The sequence below is a fragment of the Mauremys mutica genome, chromosome 3 (assembly GCF_020497125.1).
Source record: "Mauremys mutica isolate MM-2020 ecotype Southern chromosome 3, ASM2049712v1, whole genome shotgun sequence".
NCBI lineage: Eukaryota > Metazoa > Chordata > Testudines > Geoemydidae > Mauremys > Mauremys mutica.
In genome coordinates, this window is record NC_059074.1 from 198,523,829 (window position 1) to 198,543,067 (window position 19,239).

The following is a 19,239-nucleotide window of genomic DNA, read 5'->3' on the forward strand; positions in this document are numbered from 1 at the left end:
TAACATGCATGAATACTCCCATTGAGTGGGACCAAACATGGGCATAAAATCATACTTGTGTGTAAGCGTTTGTAGTTCAGAGCCTAAACGTGTAAAGCTATTTTCAGTTTTGCATTGGGACACTTTCTGGTCTGTCTAAATCAAGAAGAGGTGTAAAGCTGTTCAAAACATTTGTCTTGGTTGAAATTTACCAAAAAAAAAAAATTTCAGGTGAAAAAAAATTTAACTTTGTTATTGCTTTTTATTCAGAAAGCTTTCTACTATTTCCTAAAGGCAGCAAAAGCAGGGAATACACATGGTATGGCATTCCTGGGAAAGGTACGTATTACTTTTCATGAGATTAATTTGGTAAATTGCAACGGTCAAGGACTAGATAATGGCTAAACCTAAAGTAGCCACGCAGGGGTGTAAGAGTAGTCACCAGTCACTTTTGAAAATCTTGGCCTCAGAAGTTATTACAAATAACCTAAAGGCTTTTTTAAGAAAACAAGTTACAAACAAGTAATTATCATGATTCTATTAGTGTATACTCAGTATATCAATCAGTAAAAATTTAGAACATTAAACCAGTCAGAAAAACTCATGAGTGGGAGAGAACTGGCAAAGTTCTGTTCTCAGTTATGTCTGTTCAATGTCATTGGCTTTATTGGGGACATACAAGTGGAAGTAGGGGCAGACTTTGTCCTACTGTTTATATTTTTTATGAGAAACTGGATAGGCAGGGATTCATCACACATATCTAAGGAGCAAATATCTCCTTTTCTTTATATTGATCAGATGTTTTTAGAAGGAAGTGTTGCAGTGACACAGAGTAATGCTTCTGCCTTTAAGTACTTCACAATGGCAGCTGAAAAGGTAATATAAGAAAAAGTATCTTTGTATACAATATTTTAAGAGTGTATTTGATTTACACCTCAATTAGTGTGTAAATTACAGGAGGAAAGCATGCAGTCCGTTTCTTCCATTTAATGGGAATGTTGTTCAGTGTAGATTTTTAAGAAGTAGGTAACTATAGCACACTTCTGAAGCCTATGAAATATAATCCTATGTTATGCAGTTGGTGATGTTGAGGGTAATGGAAAAGCTAGCCAAAAAGTTGGAGAAGTAGAAACAGGAGATAGAACTGTCATTGTTTGCATGCAAACTAAAGGCCCAATTCTGGAAGGTCCTAATCATTCTCAACTCTTACTAAAGTCCAAGGCATCACAAGAACTCACTAAGTGGTCTCATGTGTAGAATGGATGACAAGTAGTAGGTGCCCATGAAAACACTATGATTTGTCTGATAGAAACAAGTGGATCCTGCAGTCTAGGAGCAATTTTTTGCCATGTCCTGTTCTGAAAGAGATGCTGGATATTGGCAGAGGACAAGTACTTCTATAACTGAGATAGTACCACCTTCTTAAATGATCTTGCTAAGAAAAGGAAAGTTGGAAATTATTTGGGTAGTTAGCAGAGTTGTTGGTTTGGCCAGGTTACTGAATTCTTTAGTGACTAATCATTTGCCTTCTTTAGCATGGAATTGCAAAATCCCCTTCAGACAATACCACAGCAGCAAAGTAGTGTGTGATCTCCTTATGGTGTGTTGCAGGGCTGCCTCTTCACAAGTGCCCCCACATGGCCTGGAGTGGCTCTGTGACATCTTGCCTCTGTTTCCTCTTCTCTCAGGACTCCTTAATAAAACTCTAGACAGTCTAAAGTAGGGTTGCCAACCCTCCCAGATTGGCCGGGAGTCTACCGGAATCGGCATCAATCTACCGGTGACCATTGAAAGCTCAGGGAGAGTTTAATAGGTTGCTAAAAGTCCGGTCAGCGGTGCAGCAGGGCTAAGGCAGTTTCCCTACCTGCCCTAGCTCTGCGTGGCTCCCGGAAGTGACCAGCATGTCCAGCTCCTAGGTGCAGAGGCAGCCAAGAGGGGCAGAGGCAGAGGCAGCCAGGAGGGATTCTGTCAAAACATCATCAGAATCAAATCATCTCCTTTTCCAGTGGGAGATAAAATCCCTGCACAAACAATGCATTCCCTGCATGTGCCCCTGTGATCCAGTCAGGGCCTAGTAGTAGTAGTAGTAGTAGTGTGTGTATGTATATATATGGAGGGAGGCAGGGGAACACCCTGCTCTAGTTTTACCATCCACTGAAGCCACTTTTATTAATGGCAATGAAATGACATGTGGAGAACAAAAATTAAAGCCACTTTTTAAACATATGGTATGGAGTCATGAGAGTCATCACAATAAGAATATTAATTTAGCATTGATTCATAATCATTATCAGAATTCATGGTTCTAAGTTCACTATATCATAGTAAAAGAAAAGCAAGAATAACTAATTGGTTAGTAACTTATCTGATAAATGTTTTCTTTATTGCAAGTGCTTTTCAATGTCTTAATGAAAAATTACATTCAAACTTAATACATTATTTTAGGGTAATGCAGTTGGACTATGGGGTCTAGGCCTTCTTTATTATCAAGGAAAAGGTGTTCCCGTGGTAAGAATTATTTTAGTCACTTCAAATATGTAAACTAGTAAAAATCTGAGAAAATAAAATGTTTAATCAAGATCAACTATGGATTAAAACACCCTTTAATAGGGGATTATAGCTCAAATAATTGTAATATAGCTCATTCAAGTGGTGCAACTAATAGGTTTATAGCACTGCAAATATGAGTAATTTTTCTTGTACTCTGAATACTCTCATGTACGCCTCATTGTGTGTCTTTAATGGAGCTCCTCCTGATTCATACTAGTGTAACTTTGAGCAGAATGAGGCCCAGAGTCCAATTAAATAAATAAAAAAGTTGGTAGGTGTTATTCCATTCAACACTATGGAGTATAACTGGTGTTATAACCCTGATCTCAAATACTATACAAGCTGCACACTGGAGAAAAATGTTAGTTTGATTTTGTTTTTCATTTCTTTGGGGTACAACGTAACATTCTGTCATTAAATTGGGCCTCTCAAAAGTGAGACAAAATTTGTCTTTTTCATGAGCACACAATTCTTACCACTCTGGCGGGTACCTAGAACTTTCAGTAATGGAGGGTACTTACCTTTCAGAACTATACAGAAGCTTTTAAATACTTTCATATAGCAGCTGAGAAAGGTTTGGCAGATGCACAGTTCCAGCTAGGAGTCATGTATCACTGTAAGTACTATGCATTTTTTAATTAAAAATTTGCATTAATCAGTAGTCTGTAATTTTACAAAAACGAAAGTCTCCAATCTCAACTTAATTTGCAGCTGGCTCTGGAGTAAGGAAAGACTATAAACTTGCCTTCAAATATTTTTACTTGGCCTCTCAAAATGGACAACCCATTGCTGTTTATTATTTGGCTCAGATGTATGCTGCAGGGACTGGAGTGTTTAGATCATGTCAAAATGCAGTTGAGGTAAATAGTATATTTTTAAAGATTTGTGATTAGTTATAGAAGTAATAGCCAAGATTTATATTACTATTTTATCTTCTATTTTTATGAAAGTTGCCTATATGCTATGATTTAGAGTCAGAAATCTGAATTTTCTGAAGTAGGAGAAAAGTGATCATATCTGACCCTAATTCTGTTTTCAGCTACACTAGTCTAAATCCAGAATAACTCTACTGATGTCAATAGAGTTGCTCCAGGTAAGACTAGTGTAAATTAGAGTAGAGGGTGACCCATAGCACACAGGTATGATGGCCTTTACACCTCAGAGTCAAAGAGTGTGTATACACCGCATTTTGGAGTAAGCCTTCCAGCCCGGGTTGACAGACTTGGGCTAGTGGGGCTCACACTAATGCTCTAAAAATAGATGGCTAGACAGTGTTTGAAGTTGTGGCTTGGGCTGGAGCTTGAGCTCCAAAGGCTAGGGAGGGAGGGAGGCTTGCTGCAAAATGCTATGTAGACATACCCATAGAGTTTAAGGCCAGAAGGGACCACAAAACCATCCAGTCTGACCTCCAGTACCTCACAGGCCACTCACACCACCCAGTACCAGCACAATAAACTGAAATTAAACCAAAGTATTACAGCCCTCAGCCCTGGACTCAATCTATTTCATAACTCTTCACCAAATTAATTTAACAATGTAAGTACAGTACTTATCAATTTGGCATTCACTCTTTTTTTTTTAAGTAGGTTGAGTCTGCCTAAAATGTCACAGGTTGATTTAACTTAGAACCATTCATCTCAAGAAATCCTAAGTACTTGTATATCTGACTATTGATAAAACATTTTAGGGAAGATTTGCTGTGGCTGTTTTTGTTCTTTGCCCACAACTATTCATGCCTATTTTAGAATTTTATTGGCAGTTCTAGTTTTATCAAGTTTTCCATGTACTATAAATACCTCCAGTTTAACTGGCCCCTTTTCAGCTCAGGCAGTTAGCTGGCAACTTTTGCACTATAGCTAGATTTTTTACATTGCTGGCTTTCTTAGGAAATGCATATGCATTACATGACTTTTTATAGTTACATAAGAATTATTTCTCTAAGACATACTCTTCCATAGGAATCTTTACATCTTGCAAAACTTTATCCAGCAGCCAAAACTTTATCCAGTGCAGAGCAGGGTGGAGTTCCCCTCTCCCCCAATACTGTGGCACGCTATCCTGTGATAACACAGCTTAATTGTGATGTACTTTAAGATCACTGGGGGGAAATGCCAAAATATTATTACATAGTGGCAGTACTACTGTGTCATAATCAGTCTTAGAGTTGAATTTCACCAGCATATGCTAGTCACAAATGACCAGTTCACTGGGGGGGCTGTCTTGTGGCATAAGCTGTAGACAAAGATGAAAATAGGGTATTCTGGGTTGAGTTCCTCTCAGTTTCTCCTGTTGAAGCTGTACCACTTTGCATTAAATAGCTGAATAGCCATTGGGCCAAAAAAAGTGACACTTATAGGGGATGCGAGAAATCCAGGTTCAAGTTCCTGCTCCCATAATTATTTATACAAAGTAGAACAGCTTCAACAGGAGAGATTGCTAGAGTCCCAGCCTGCAGCCTGGTGTTTAGGGTATTCAGCTGGGATGGGGAGACCTGGCTTCAAGTCCCTGCTCCAGAGTAGAGATTTAAACCTTGATCTCTCACATCTCAGGGGAGTGCCCTAGTTATTGGATGCGTGGGGCAGGTGAGAGCACCACCAATGGGCTTTATGTAAATGGTGCCTAATTCCCCTAGAGAATCTAGCCCACATTTTATTTTGTCCAATAGTATTTGGAAAATGTATGTCAAATTCACAAATAGTTTTGTCAACACAAAATTGCATTTTGGGGAGAAATAAACTATTCTTCTGACAAATTTCTCTCATCTCTAGTTGAAATCTTATTTGTGGCTTAATATTCAGCAGAGCATCTTAAAATAAATAACTGTTGTATAACGGAAAACATTTTTGTTTTTTATCAGTGTATTTTTCTTTATATGTAACTAAGGAAACAACTTTAGAGTCAGATTAGATATGGATTCATCTGACTTTTAATGATTAAGTACTCTGTATCAGTAAAGGATGCAGTTGGCATAACTTTTTTGTAAACAATACACACAAATGTAACTTTAACCCTTGTGTCCCCCAGCAGGAGCTAAAAGCTCTTAAGATTTATTGCCTGTGAAGTGTAAAACCTCATGGGTTTGTTCTATCACTGTTTCTCTGTTCAGCTTTACCGAAGTGTTTGTGAACTAGGAAGTTGGTCTGAAAAATTCCTGACTGCATACTTCGCTTACCAGGATGGTAATATCGATTCATCTCTTATTCAATATGCATTATTAGCAGAAATGGGGTATGAAGTAGCTCAAAGTAATTCAGCTTACATTTTGGAATCTGGTAAGAGAAGTTAAATTATTTTCTCTATACATTATATATGTATGTCCAAGTGCTGTTGCAAACTATGCAAATTCAATTTTTCTTTTACAGAACAGGTTAAAATGATCAGCAATGATCAGATGTATCCATTAGCACTTCTCCTGTGGAACAGAGCTGCAGCTCAAGGTATGGAACACCACATAGTTAAAAATAACTTACAGTTAGCTGTCCACCCTTATAAGTATGATTTTCTTCAACTCTGTTCCTGAGATTGTACAGCCAGAAGAGAAATGAACACTCAGTGGCCCAAGAACATGGCATTACAAACGTCAGATAATCAAGCTAACATCGTTAAGGGATTGATTCTCACATATTTAACTCACAATTAAAAGGATATCTGTACTGCAGCCTTAGGCATGTTAAAAACAATCTAACATTCAAGAAATTCTCACATTTCTAGGTTAAAAACACTCAACTATTCATTTATCCTCCACTGATTCAATCCTCATTCATGGGTACTTTATCACAAAATTTCAACTACAGACTTTAAAACTGAATAGGAAAAATGGTTTCTTTAGCTAAATGAACACACAGAAAAACTTACACCTACTCACTAAGAAAAATTATAGAAAATTTAGAAGCATAAAGATGTGTAAAATATGCTTACTTGTTAAATGTGCACTATTTGTATGCTTTACTGCAATACAGCTTCAAGAATAATTTGGGGTCTAGAAAACCTCCTTTATAGTTTGTAAGTATCTACTTGGGGAGAAGATTTCTGACGCCACGTCTACAGTACAGCCTGTGCTGTCATAACTCCACCAGCATGGCCCCCTAGTGTAGACACCACATATATTGACAGAAGTTTTTCTGTCAGTGTAGGAACACCACCTCCTTGAATGACATTAGCTATACCAACAGAAGCGTTCTTTTGCATCTACACTGGGTGTTTTATTGGCATAGCTATGTCATGGGGTGTGGTTTTTTTCACACACCGACCAACATAATTATGCTGGGGTAGACCAAGCTGGAGAATAGAGGGCTCTTTAATTTAGCAGACAAAGGCATAACAAGATCCAGTGGCTGCAAACTGAGACCACGTGATTTCAGGCTAGTGATAAGAGGCACATTTTTAACAGTGAAGGTAATTAACCACTGGAACAACTTATCTAAGCTTGTGGTGGATTCTGTCATTTGAAATCTTTAAATCAAAACTGGATGTCTTTTTATGAAATTCTGCAGCTCAGTCAGAATTTATGGGCTTGATGCAGAAAGTACTGGGTGTAAGTATCTGTTTTAGGTTGGGGTTGAGATCAGATGATCATAATGGTCCCTTTTGGCTTTAAAAATCTATGAAACTGTATCACCAGTCTTCTGCCTACCACAACTAGAGTCCCCAACATCGCATCCACATAAAGTCTTTGGGTTTCCAAAACTCATACCCTTCTTGAAGTTTGCCTTCATTTTTAACTCAACAAAACAAACTTCTGTCTGATTTGTTCCCAAAATTCCTCCCTAGATAGGAAGTTCACTATTTTCCTGTTTTCTGTTCATCCTTATATTTGTAGCTTTCAGCTGATTGGACTCACCTGCTCTGGTCAATCAGCAGAAATACCTCTGCATCTCAGTTTAAGAGCCTAGAACCAAATGCCCTGTCACACAGGACAATAGGAGAAACTAATTACACTGCCAACAACCCTCAAATGAAAAGATGCTTGCCACTAGTCACAGACATTCAGTGCAATAGAGTGTTAGGGGAAAAAATCTCTCAAGTGACAACATGTGGCAGTGGCACATGGGAAGACAGCAGTTTTTTAGGTAGCCAAGACCCAAGCCATAAAAAGCTTTGTGATGAATGTCAACATTTTGAATATGTCCTGAAACCAACAAGAACCTAATGAAGCCTTCAAGAAATTTGTATAATATTTATTCTATTTAGCTGCCACCACCAAGAATTAAGTACCTGAAGCTTCTGTCCCTTCTGCTTCCAAGTAGCTTTCAGGAGAAGCCCTCTGTACACCACATTTTAGTAATCCAATCTAGAGATCACAAAAGGTATGGGAAACTGTGATGAGGTCCACATCAAAAAACAGTCCTAGGCCTTACCAGACACTAATGAAAAATGATGCCATGTGTGAATCCATGAGAGAACCTGCCATTTCAAGCACTTTCACTTCAGTAATCTTCCACTTATTCATCTGCCACTTTGCCTGACTTCATCCAAGTTTCTACTAGTTCTCTCTCCCTCTTATTGTTTCTGGTGCCACCACTCTCAACTCTGGCCTTTCCCTCATATGCAGTGTCTCATCCTCCTTCCCTACTGGATCTACTCCTTGTAACCTTATTTCCATCCCATGCCTTCTTTCTTCCTCCTTCTACTGCTTTGAATCTAGATCCCTCACCCCCCTCCCTTCTTGCCTACAAATACACTATTTGCAAGCACATGGGATATGCAAGCTATTCCTGCTGCTACATGTCCAAATGATCTCCCCTAGTCAAGTTCAAGGGCCTCTTTAGTCTCCTTTTCCTGGAGTTTTTAACCTTTTCAGTCATTCCTTCCTTCTCCTTCTTCTCTCTCCCTTTAAGCCTTGGAACTCCTAACTTATCTTCCTTCCTCCCCAACTGCACCTCATTGTTTCTGTTAGTAACTCAAGCTTCCTTTTCCTGCTCTGTTGACATCCTTTGAGGAATGTACTTCTGTCTCCTTCATACCTTACTCCCAAGTAATATCATCTGTTCTCATGGTTTCAAATATCATCCGTACCCCAGTGATTCCCAGATCTCTCCCCATTCCTGACAATACCTCCCCCAGTGTGTCTCACATCTTCAGCTGCATATCTGCAATCTCATCCTAAGTGCTTTATCTCTAAACAATGAACAATTACATTCCTCTGTTTTGCACTAAAACATTTCCTCTTTCTCTTCTCCATTCCTGTCAAAATGTCCACTCTTTTCCCTGTCACCAAGATGCTCAAACAGGGATCATATTTATTGTTTTTTCCCCTCCGATCCCAGGCTGTTGCTATATGGTCTGTTTTCCCTTCATATACAAATCTACCCTTTCCTCTCCATCCCCTACCTTCGACATCGCACTACTCCTAACTTGTCATCTTGCCCCCTTAGTTTATCCAAAATATGGCTGTCACAGTCCTTTCTTGCCACTATGTTGCTTCCTTTTTCTTTTTTTTTTCTAATCCCTCTCTTGTCTTTCAAATCAAATTCAAGCTTTCACCTTGAAGGCTGTATACCAATTCTGCCCCCCACACATTTCAATGTTCATTTCCTCCTACTTTCCTTTCTGCTCTCTGAATTCCAAGAGGCCCTCGTGTCGGTCCCTGTCTTATTCTTCTCTTGCATTACCTTCACACCTTCTTCCATGCCATTCCTTACATGTGGGATTTCCTTCCTACTTCTGTACTCTCAACACCTGGGTTTTTTCCCAAATCCTTCCCATTTAGAATACTCTATAAATTATAATCATTTTATGATGACTGAAACCATAGTGCTTCAAATTTACATTTTATTCATTTTTAATTATATTTAAGAGAAAAATACAATTTTATTAGAAGAGGAAATTTAGCAAGAAGCACAGTTTAATCTCGATTTTTGTTGTGACTTTTCTTGTTAATGTTTCCACCAGGCAATGCATTTGCTAGAGTAAAAACTGGAGATTACCACTTTTACGGTTATGGAACCAAGAGGGATTATGTCACAGCAGCAATTCATTACAGCCTTGCAGTTGATCACCACATCGCTCAAGCCATGTTTAATCTGGCTTATATGTATGAACATGGTTTAGGTATTCCAAAGGTAATGTGGACTGCATATGGTGCAATCTGTGTGTAAAATTAACCTCAATAGATATTGTTGAAATTAAAAGCTATTATAGCTATAATATCCTAATGTAGCGTTCTGGGTGAGGCAGAATCTCCCATATGAGGGAAAATTAGGTAAACAGAGATTATTAAAATTGTAAAGGAGGGTCAGGCAGACTATGACTGAGAGATACACGTGAAATGATAGATGGTATGGTGAAGGCCAAATGAGTGCCCTTTCACTTTGCCACATAAAAACAAGGATGAGAAGTGAAAATAAAGTTAGTGCAGTAAACATGGAAATTCAGTTTTAAACAGTGCATGATCAAGCTGTAAGATCTATGACCACATGATATCAATGAGACTAGTTCAGTAAAATTCAAAAATATAATTGGTTACTTATGAATAAGAAAAACATCTAAAGTTGTATCAGAAAGGCTGGAAAATACAAAAGACATAATTCTTCATTATTCAACTGACATTCAGTTGATGCCCTAGAATCATAAAGGAATCCCACCCTAATCTCATGCTTGCAGGGCACGAGAGAAGGTAGAGGTGCTGGTTTGCCCTAATGGCTCCCTAGTTTGCTTGTTTTTCCATTGCTTCCTTCCACTTCCTTTTGTCCTTGCCTTTTTCTCATTTCTCTCCTTCCTGTATGTGGCTTCAACTTTTTATTTCTATCATCTTACCTAGTCTCTCTTCATTCTCTCCTTGCCCAGGCCCATTATCTGTATGCCTCTCCTCTTGATCTCGCCACAGCTCATCTGGTTTCTCCAGTCTCCCTCCTCCAGCACTCTCAGATCTCCTGCATCCTTTCCCAACTCTCTTCCTCCCCTAATTTCTTTGCGCCTCCCCAACCTAGTTTCGTCCCTCATAAATGTCCCAGTTCTTGACTTGACATGTCTCCAAATGCCATGGGCGTGGTTCTCTGATTGGTTTCTCAGCTGATTGCTCCTTCTTCTGATGATTCTCATTCTTCCACTTCTTAGGGGGAAGTAATGGGGAAGTAAGCAAGGCTCCAATGATCTGGGGGGGGGGATTAGTGGAACCAGAAGAGAGGTGGTTATGCTATACTCCACTGTAACTCTGAGTGATGCCAGGGGAAAAGAGAGAAGCTAGTATGGCTGCCTGCTTGTGTGTAAGCTCCAGCAGCGGCACAAAGGGATAGAAGAACATATGGAGAAGGCAGGCAGGGGGTTCTTTCAGAAAGCCACCATCCATCCTTTCCCCCACTCTTGTGCATCCACCTACACAGAGGCAGTGCCTCTATAATGGAAGCAGACCACTTCTTGTCTTAAAAATTATAGTAAAAATGACACCCTTTTACTCATCAGATCTGTTGCCTGTGTTGCTAAAGTAAAATTAGCAGGATTCTATTCACTCTTATACAGGAATTATTTACCAAGTTCCAAGCTGTTACAGTGGTTTAGACCCACTGAAGACAATGGGGTTTCACTATTTGGACTACAGAACTTTTATTAATGGTAATAGTGACAAGAAGCAAAGGTGGTAGCTTAAGTCATATCCCAGGCGAGTTTGAAGGACTGTCAGTTAGAAGAAGCATCTCTTTACTTGTAAACTGGGCACATAACTAAGTCAAACATGCAACCACACTATGCCATCATCAGTTACTCCTCAGCAAAGAGTCACACTCAGAAGCTTTTCCTACTGTTCCTGCTTTTCTTTTCCTTCCAAGTTACTTCCCAACTTTGCTCCTTCTCCATCTATGAGCAGCAATGAGTTGTTTCAATATGGTATGGCTATGAGCAAAGCTCAATCAAATTCACATTCAATGTCTCTATACATCTTCTGCCCTTAGTTTGCAGAAGCCATGCAGCCATGTTGCCTTGACAAACTGGACCTCTAGGCCCTGAGGATATATCCACTAGAATATAGCCTGATATCTCAGTGGATTCTCAGACTCCACTGTATGGTCCACCCCTTCTGTCCCCTTGTTGAGGATACAAACCCCACTCCCAAGAGCAGCATGTATAGTTACCACTAAAAGTTTTGGGGGTTGTTTTTAGCAGTTTTTCCCTACTGGGGATTCCCCTATGGGAGGGAAGTATGAGGCTCTAGGAGGAAGAATGTAATCAAAATGAGGCCCAGAAGGCAGATGATGTGTCCCTGACTCAGCTACATATTTTTGTGACTTTGGGCAAGGCTTCAGAGCCAGATTTTTCGACGTGTATGCATGCAATGATGTAACTAATTTATGCACAAAATTGCCACAATGGCATGAACAATTACAAAAATTGCATATACAAAAGATGAGCTACATATCTAATGAATATGACTGCATGTGCAAATTTAAAGGTAAGTCTATTAGCTATCCTGTTATATGCAAATACTTTTGATGATTTTGGCCTTATTCTATTTGGTTAACTTTATTAATATTTAATATTAATATTAGCAATACTAATATTACTAAATATTTATAATTTATTGTTAAAATATCTTGTGAAGCAGAGTCATTGTTCGCACTCATAGTAATGCCTTTCAGCTAAGGAATTCAGAGTCCTTTCCAAAGTATTATTAGGAGAGGGCAAGTGGTGAAAAGCATCATGAATATTTGGTTACATTTTTCAGTAAAACTGCTGCAGCCACATTCATGCCCCTTTGCATGAACTTACTGCAACTACTTGAAAAATTGAGTTTGACCAGCATGAATGCTTGTGGAAAGTGAATGAATGCCAAAGTCTCGAGATCAGCATATTTGTCCCAAAATCAGCCAATTTGAGGAGATTAAAGTTGTCTTGCAGATATTCTATCAGCAGAAAATAATAAACTAATGTGGTAAAATTAAGAGCAAAGCTGATCATTCTTATACAGACAGAACAAGCTGAATTATTGTAGCCCATAAGGGGACAGTGTCATCTTTAAGCCTTTACACTTTTTACTTTTATGGACTGCTTTTCAATAACAGTTTGAATTTTAAGAAATAAAATGTATAAGAACAGACCATTACTAAATTAAACTTTGAACAGGGCTTAAAAGTTGATACAAGAAAATCGTAGGACTGGGAAGGGACCTCGAGAGGTCATCTAGTCCAGTCCTCTGCACTCATGGCAGGACTAAGTATGATCTTCTAGACCATCCCTGACAGGTGTTTGTCTAACCTGCTCTTAAAAATCTCCAATGATAGAGATTCTACAACCTCCCTAGGCAATTTATTCCAGTGCTTAACCACCCTGACAGTTAGGAAGTTTTTCCTAATGTCCAGCCTAAATCTCCCTTGCTGCAATTTAAGCCCATTGCGTCTTGTCCTATCTTCAGAGGTTAAGAAGAACAATTTTTCTCCCTCCTCCTCCAAACAGCCTTTTATGTACTTGAAGACTCTTATCATGTCCCCTCTCAGTCTTCTCTTTTCCAGACTGAACAAACCCAAGTTTTTCAATCATCCCTCATAGGTCATGTTTTCTAGACCTTTAATCATTTTTGTTGCTCTTCTCTGGACTTTCTCCAATTTGTCCACATCTTTCCTGAAATGTGGTGCCCAGAACTGGACACAATACTCCAGTTGAGGCCTAATCAGCGCAGAGTAGAGCGGAAGAATTACTTCTTGTGTCTTGCTTACAACACTACACTTGCTACTACATCCCACAATGATGTTCACTTTCTTTGTAACAGTGTTACACTGTTGACTCATATTTAGCTTGTGGTCCACTATGACCCCCCCTCCCCCCCCCGATTCCTTTCCGCAGTACTCTTTCCTAGGCAGTCATTTCCCATTTTGTATGTGTGCAACTGATTGTTCCTAAATGGAGTAGTTGGCATTTGTCCTTATTGAATTTCATCCTATTTACTTCAGACCATTTCTCCAGTTTGTACAGATCATTTTGAATTTTAATCCTATCCTCCAAAGCACTTGCAACCCCTCCCAGCTTGGTATGGTCTGCAAACTTTATAAGTGTATTCTCTATGCCATTATCTAAAACATTCATGAAAATATTGAACAGAACCGGACCCAGAACTGATCCTTGCAGGACACCATTCATTATGCCCTTCCAGCATGATACTGAACCACTGATAATTACTCTCTGGGAACAGTTTTCCAACCAGTTTTTCACCCACCTTATAGTAGCTCCATCTAGGTTGCATTTCCCTAGTTTGTTTATGAGACGGTCATGTGAGACAGTATCAAAAGCTTTAATAAAGACAACATATATTATGTTTACCGCTTTCCCCCCCCCCCCCCAAGGCTTGTTACCCTGTCAAAGAAAGCTATCAGGTTGGTTTGACATGATTTGTTCTTGACAAATCCATGCTGAGTGTTACTTATCACCTTATTATCTTCTAGATGTTTGCAAATTGATTGCTTAATTATTTGCTCCATTATCTTTCCAGGTACAGAAGTTAAGCTGACTGGTCTGTAATTCCTCAGGTTGCCCTTATTTCCCTTTTTATAGCTTGACACTATATTTGCCCTTTTCCAGTCTTCTGGAATCTCTCTTGTCTTCCATGACTTTTCAAAGATAATCGCTAATGGCTCAGATATCTCCTCAGTCAGCTCCTTGACTATTCTAGGATGCATTTCACCAGGCCCTGGTGACATGAAGACATCTAACATGGCTAAGTAATTTTTAACTTGTTCATTTTCCTATTTTAGCCTCTGATCCTATCTCATTTTTACTGGCATTCACTATGCTAGATGTCCAATCACCACCAACCTTCTTGGTGAAAACCGGAACAAAGAAGTCATTAAGCACCTCTGCCATTTCCACATTTAATGTTATTATTTTTCCCCCTCATTGAGTAATGGACCTACCCTGTCCTTGGTCTTCCTCTTGCTTCTAATGTATTTGTAGAATGTTTTCTTGTTACCCTTTATGTCTCTAGCTAGTTTAATCACATTTTGTGCTTTGGCCTTTCTAATTTTGTCCCTACATACTTGTGTTATTTGTTTATATTCATCCTTTGTAATTTGACTTACTTTCCACTTTTTGTAGGACTCTTCATTGATTTTTAAATCATTGAAGAACTCCTGGTTAAGCCAGGGTGGTCTCTTCCCATACTTCCTATCTTTCCTACTCAGTGGGATAGTTTGCTTTTGCACCCTTAATGTCTTTTTGAAAAACTGCCAACTGTTTTCAATTGATTTTCCCCTTAGACTTGCTTCTTATGGGATCTTACCTATCAACTCCCTGAGTTTGCAAAAGTCTGCCTTCTTGAAATCCATTGTCTTTATTTTGCTGTTCTCCCTCCTACCATTCCTTTGAATCATGAACACTACCATTTCATGATCACTTTCACCTAAATCTGCTGTTCATCTTTCCTTCTTGGTTTAGTTCCCGCTCTCTTCATCTATCTGTTTTTTTCAGTTTCATTGAAAGAATGTATTAAGAAATTAAGTGGCATCACTTCTGCTTGTTCCCCCCCCCAACCATGGGGGATCTCTCTCCCCAATCCACTCTGCACCCCAACTAATCATGGTACATCTATCTTTATTCCACCTTTATTTTATGGAGCTCTCCTTTTCATCCTGAGCCTCATTCTTCTTTGACTAGTGTCCCTACGGGTACTCTGCTTCAGGTGCACGTATGCCCCATGTGCCTCTGACTGGAGATTTTCAGTAGCAGTGCCCATTTGGCCCACCTGTGCTCTCCAGAAATCTTCTTGCCCTGTACTAGGGTAAGATAAAGGCGAATCAGGCCTCTTCTGCATCTCCTCCATCTCAGATATATTTCAGGGTTGTTTTGTTAGACAGGTTCATTTCTCTCCCCCTCCCCTCCCCCAATTTATATCACTCTTAATGAAGGGAAGTGGGGAAAATGAAGATAGGGTTTTAAAATGTAAAATAAATAGGATGGAAAGATAACCAGATTAAGCTTAAGAAGTGATCAGCACTGACCTTCCTAATATAGCTCCTTTATGACTCTGCTGCATTTATTGCACACGCCCAACAGGAGTTCTCAAATTTACACAAGAAATATTGCATGATATGGAAAAGGAGCCTCTTGTGGTCACCTCCCTTCCCAACCTCAATTCCACACCTTGCTTGTGAAAACTAAAGTTCTTGGTTACATGAAAAAGTAATGTAAAAGACAGACCCAAAGATGGACCAAATTTTTTTTTTCATAAACTGTCGGGCTTCTTGGTTCTCTCTGCCCATGCTATATCTGTACTGTCTATGCTCTACCTGGCAGGAGGACTTGGTTTGATACAAATTCTTTTCTTATTACCTGTAACCTCCACTACTTGAATCATTGCAGATCACTTTTTGCTTAGAAAACAACTAGAAAAAAAAAAGAACTACTTTGTCATATGTATATATGGTTAACTGGATTTTCACCAAAGAAAATGCTGACAAAGACATGAAGCAGCTCTTGAGGGTGGAAAGAGTAGCTTGTTCTTTGGGTTTCTTCATTGGTCTGGACATTCTGAAGAGTCTTTGACTAGGCTTCAACAAACATGAAGCAATAATTGTTTGACAACTTGCAGATGCCATTGTGATATAACAGCTCCATGGATCACACTTTGAGAACCATTATATTAGAGATAAAACCCGTTTCCTTTTCCAGCCTATCCTAAGTGGAATCCAAACACAAATTTTGAAACCTTACAGTGGTATTTAAGTTAGACAAGATGAATTCAACTATCTTTAACTGAAATACTGCATATTCAGCTAAGAATGAATAGTATTTTTGACCTGATGGGGAAAAAAGGAGTGCTGGAAATGGTAGAAGAAATCCTGTACTACCAATATTTACAGCCTGATGTCTAAGATCAGAGTAAGTTTGAGATAAGCATCCAAATTGAATCTCTCATTACTAATAATTATTAAGTAGAAATTTACAAAATTTATTAAAAATAAATTAACAGGAGAAACTAACCAAGAAGACATGATGAGCAGCACGAGCAGCCACACTTGACAAGCCTAGCTTGATCAATGCCTTTCAAAAGATTCTAGTACTTTATTAACTAGATAAATATTTTACCAAAATGTGCTCTGCTAAGAAAGTAGCTGATGGGGCAAAGTTACTAATTGGTTCCATCATGACATGAATATGTTAGCTAAAATTGAGGCTATTAGACTAAAAAATTGTCCATTAAATTTATGGACTAATTTTTGTATACATCTAGTTACTAAATTTTGTCAGTAAACTAGATAATTGGGTGCTTGTATTTCTAGCTTTAGATATAAAGAATAACTGCTTAATTAGATAAGTAAAAATGTCTGACTGCCTATTTTAAGTATCCATGATCAAATGCTGACTTCAACTTGACTTCCTATTGAATTCAGAAGACCATTTACATACACAAGACAAATGAACTGAGAGGTTGTGGGGGTTTAAAATGAGTTTGTAGAAAGTAGGCACACAAATTAAATGTTAACAAAATCCATTTTTATCTCGTGCCAACAATTATACATGAATCGAATGTTTATGCTTTTCAGGTATTGTTATAGCTTAGTATATCCTTTATGATATACTAAGCTACAAAAATACTTGAAAAGCAGAAACCTAAAAGACAAAGGGTAGAAATGCTTTGAAGATTAGCTAAAGTATCACAACATTCATCTAAGCAAATTCCACATGTCCTAAGTAAAAGAGACACCCTTCCCCCCCTTTTTTAAAGGATATACATTTGGCTAAAAGGTGGTATGACCTCGCAGCACAAACAAGCCCAGATGCTTCTATTCCAGTGTTCTTGGCACGTATGAAGCTAGAAGTTAAGCTTCTATTCAGCGAGATGCAACTTTTCAAGGTAAGTATGATTTGGACATACTGACAATCTTTCAACAGGGCCAATTCTAATATTTTTTTACATTTTATTCTATACTTTTAGATTTGCTTATTGCACCTATTCGAGACCCCAGGTATATTACATAATAAGTCCTGTTTCGGTAAGAATAGGCCAACCATCCAAGACTTGTCATACAAATTATTTCCCTATCCTCACACTGCAATTTCCATTTGTACAAATGCAGAACACCCTTCAAAAGTGAAACCTATAATTTTAGTTGTAAATTAAAGTGCGTGTGACTTGAAGCCCCTCAAACCTTTAGTTTGACCGCCAGTCTGCCACGTTTTAGTGGCAATACAGTGCCCTTATGATGCAAGGCATCAGAGTTTGTGTTGTCAGCTCATCAGGACCTGGGAGCACATCATGGTCATCTGAAGGGAGGGGAGTCCTTGCTTATTCTTAAGCAATCTTCTCCCAAAAAACCCAGGAGTGGCGTAGTGCTGATGAGATCCTGGGGACTAGTTCAGTCATCTTTTGCCAGGACACAGATTTGAGCTATAATAAACCTTTCCACAATGGATTCCTTAACTTCCCCCCATGCCTTGATTAGCTATTAACTAGAAAACCCAGCTGCCTGTCCCTCCACTTCACACAGTGAAAGGAAATACTTCTGATCATCTCTTCTGAAACAACTCCACCAAACCCTATCAGAATCTGAGGTTTGGGAATACAACCTATAATCCCAGTTTTCCTAGGAATAGCATTTGGTTCCTTCATGCAATACTGGTAGTATGAAGCTGTTCCAATACTGCCTCCCAATCTGTTGGGGATTTCCACATAGTAAGCAAGCTGGGTGCTGCCTCGGAGCCATGCAGTACTTGTGCACCCCATTACAGATGCCCTATACGCAAAACAAAAAAAACCCAAACAGGTGAACTCAGAATGTCTGTTTTATAGAATTGTGGGTTCAAAAAATAATTAGATAAGTTCATGGAGGATAGGTCCATTAATGGCTATTAGCCAAGATGATTTGGGATGCAACCCCATGCTCTAGGTGTCCTAAGGCTCTAAGGGTATGTTACACTGCAATTCAATACCCACACCTGGCCTGTGCCAGTCGCCTTGGGCTAAGGGGCTATTTAACTGTGGTATAGATGTTCTGGCTCAGGCTGCAGCCTGAGCTCTGGGATCCTTCCACCTCACAGGGTTTTAGACCCTGGGCTCCAGTTCAAGCCTGGGTGTCTACATTGCAGTTAAACAGCCCTACACCCTGAGTCAGATGGCATGGACCAGCTGCAGCTTTTTAACTGCAGTGCAGATATACCCTGACTGCCAGAAGCTGGGAGCAGATGACAGGGGATGGATCATGCGTAAATTGCCCTGTTCTGTTCACTCCCTCTGAAGCATCTGGCATTGGCCACTCACGGAAGACAGGATAGTGGGCTAGATAGACCATTGGTCTGACCCAGTGTGGCCTTTATGTTCTTATTATAGGCTTTATTCTTCTGTGCTTACTATATTATACATCTTGCCCTAATTTAAGTTTACCAATCCTAGCATTGTCTAAAACCTCATTAAAAAGAGCATAATGCTTTCATTTTACACATTTTAAAAATAGCTTCTATTTTGCATGTAAAAAAGTATTCTCTGTATTGCTGAGCTCTCCCTTTCTGTCCCAGCAGTTTACTTCGAGTTGGAAAATGTCAAAACTGGACACCATGCTGCAACGACATTGGGATCTGTTTGCATTGGTAGTCATAGTTATTTTGCTTGTACTACTGATAAGAAATAGGTAGAACTGGGAAAATGTTAATGTGAAAATATTTTGGTAGTTTCCTTTACATTCTAAATAAAAATTCTATTACTCATTTTTCTAACATCTCTTTCTAATACTTATGTAACAAAGTGAATATACGTGTAGCCCTAGGGAGAGTTGGTAACATTACAGAAAATTAGGT

At 39.0% G+C, this 19,239-nt stretch overlaps 1 protein-coding gene across 6 annotated transcripts in view; it reads left to right on the plus strand.

Moving 5' to 3' along the window:
• SEL1L2 (SEL1L2 adaptor subunit of ERAD E3 ligase) overlaps positions 1-19,239 on the plus strand; it is an 82,283-nt gene that overhangs the window by 50,567 nt on the left and 12,477 nt on the right. For 3 of the 6 annotated variants that reach the window (XM_045008762.1, XM_045008764.1, XM_045008765.1), the window contains exons 11-20: positions 250-318; positions 778-855; positions 2,425-2,487; positions 3,058-3,145; positions 3,241-3,389; positions 5,636-5,801; positions 5,892-5,966; positions 9,421-9,590; positions 17,174-17,302; positions 18,961-19,032. In XM_045008762.1, coding sequence (XP_044864697.1) covers positions 250-318; positions 778-855; positions 2,425-2,487; positions 3,058-3,145; positions 3,241-3,389; positions 5,636-5,801; positions 5,892-5,966; positions 9,421-9,590; positions 17,174-17,302; positions 18,961-19,032 — 1,059 coding nt within the window. Of the gene's footprint in view, positions 1-249; positions 319-777; positions 856-2,424; positions 2,488-3,057; positions 3,146-3,240; positions 3,390-5,635; positions 5,802-5,891; positions 5,967-9,420; positions 9,591-17,173; positions 17,303-18,960; positions 19,126-19,239 lie in introns of those variants that run through there. The other 3 variants (XM_045008763.1, XM_045008766.1, XM_045008767.1) reach the window with 3 other exon arrangements.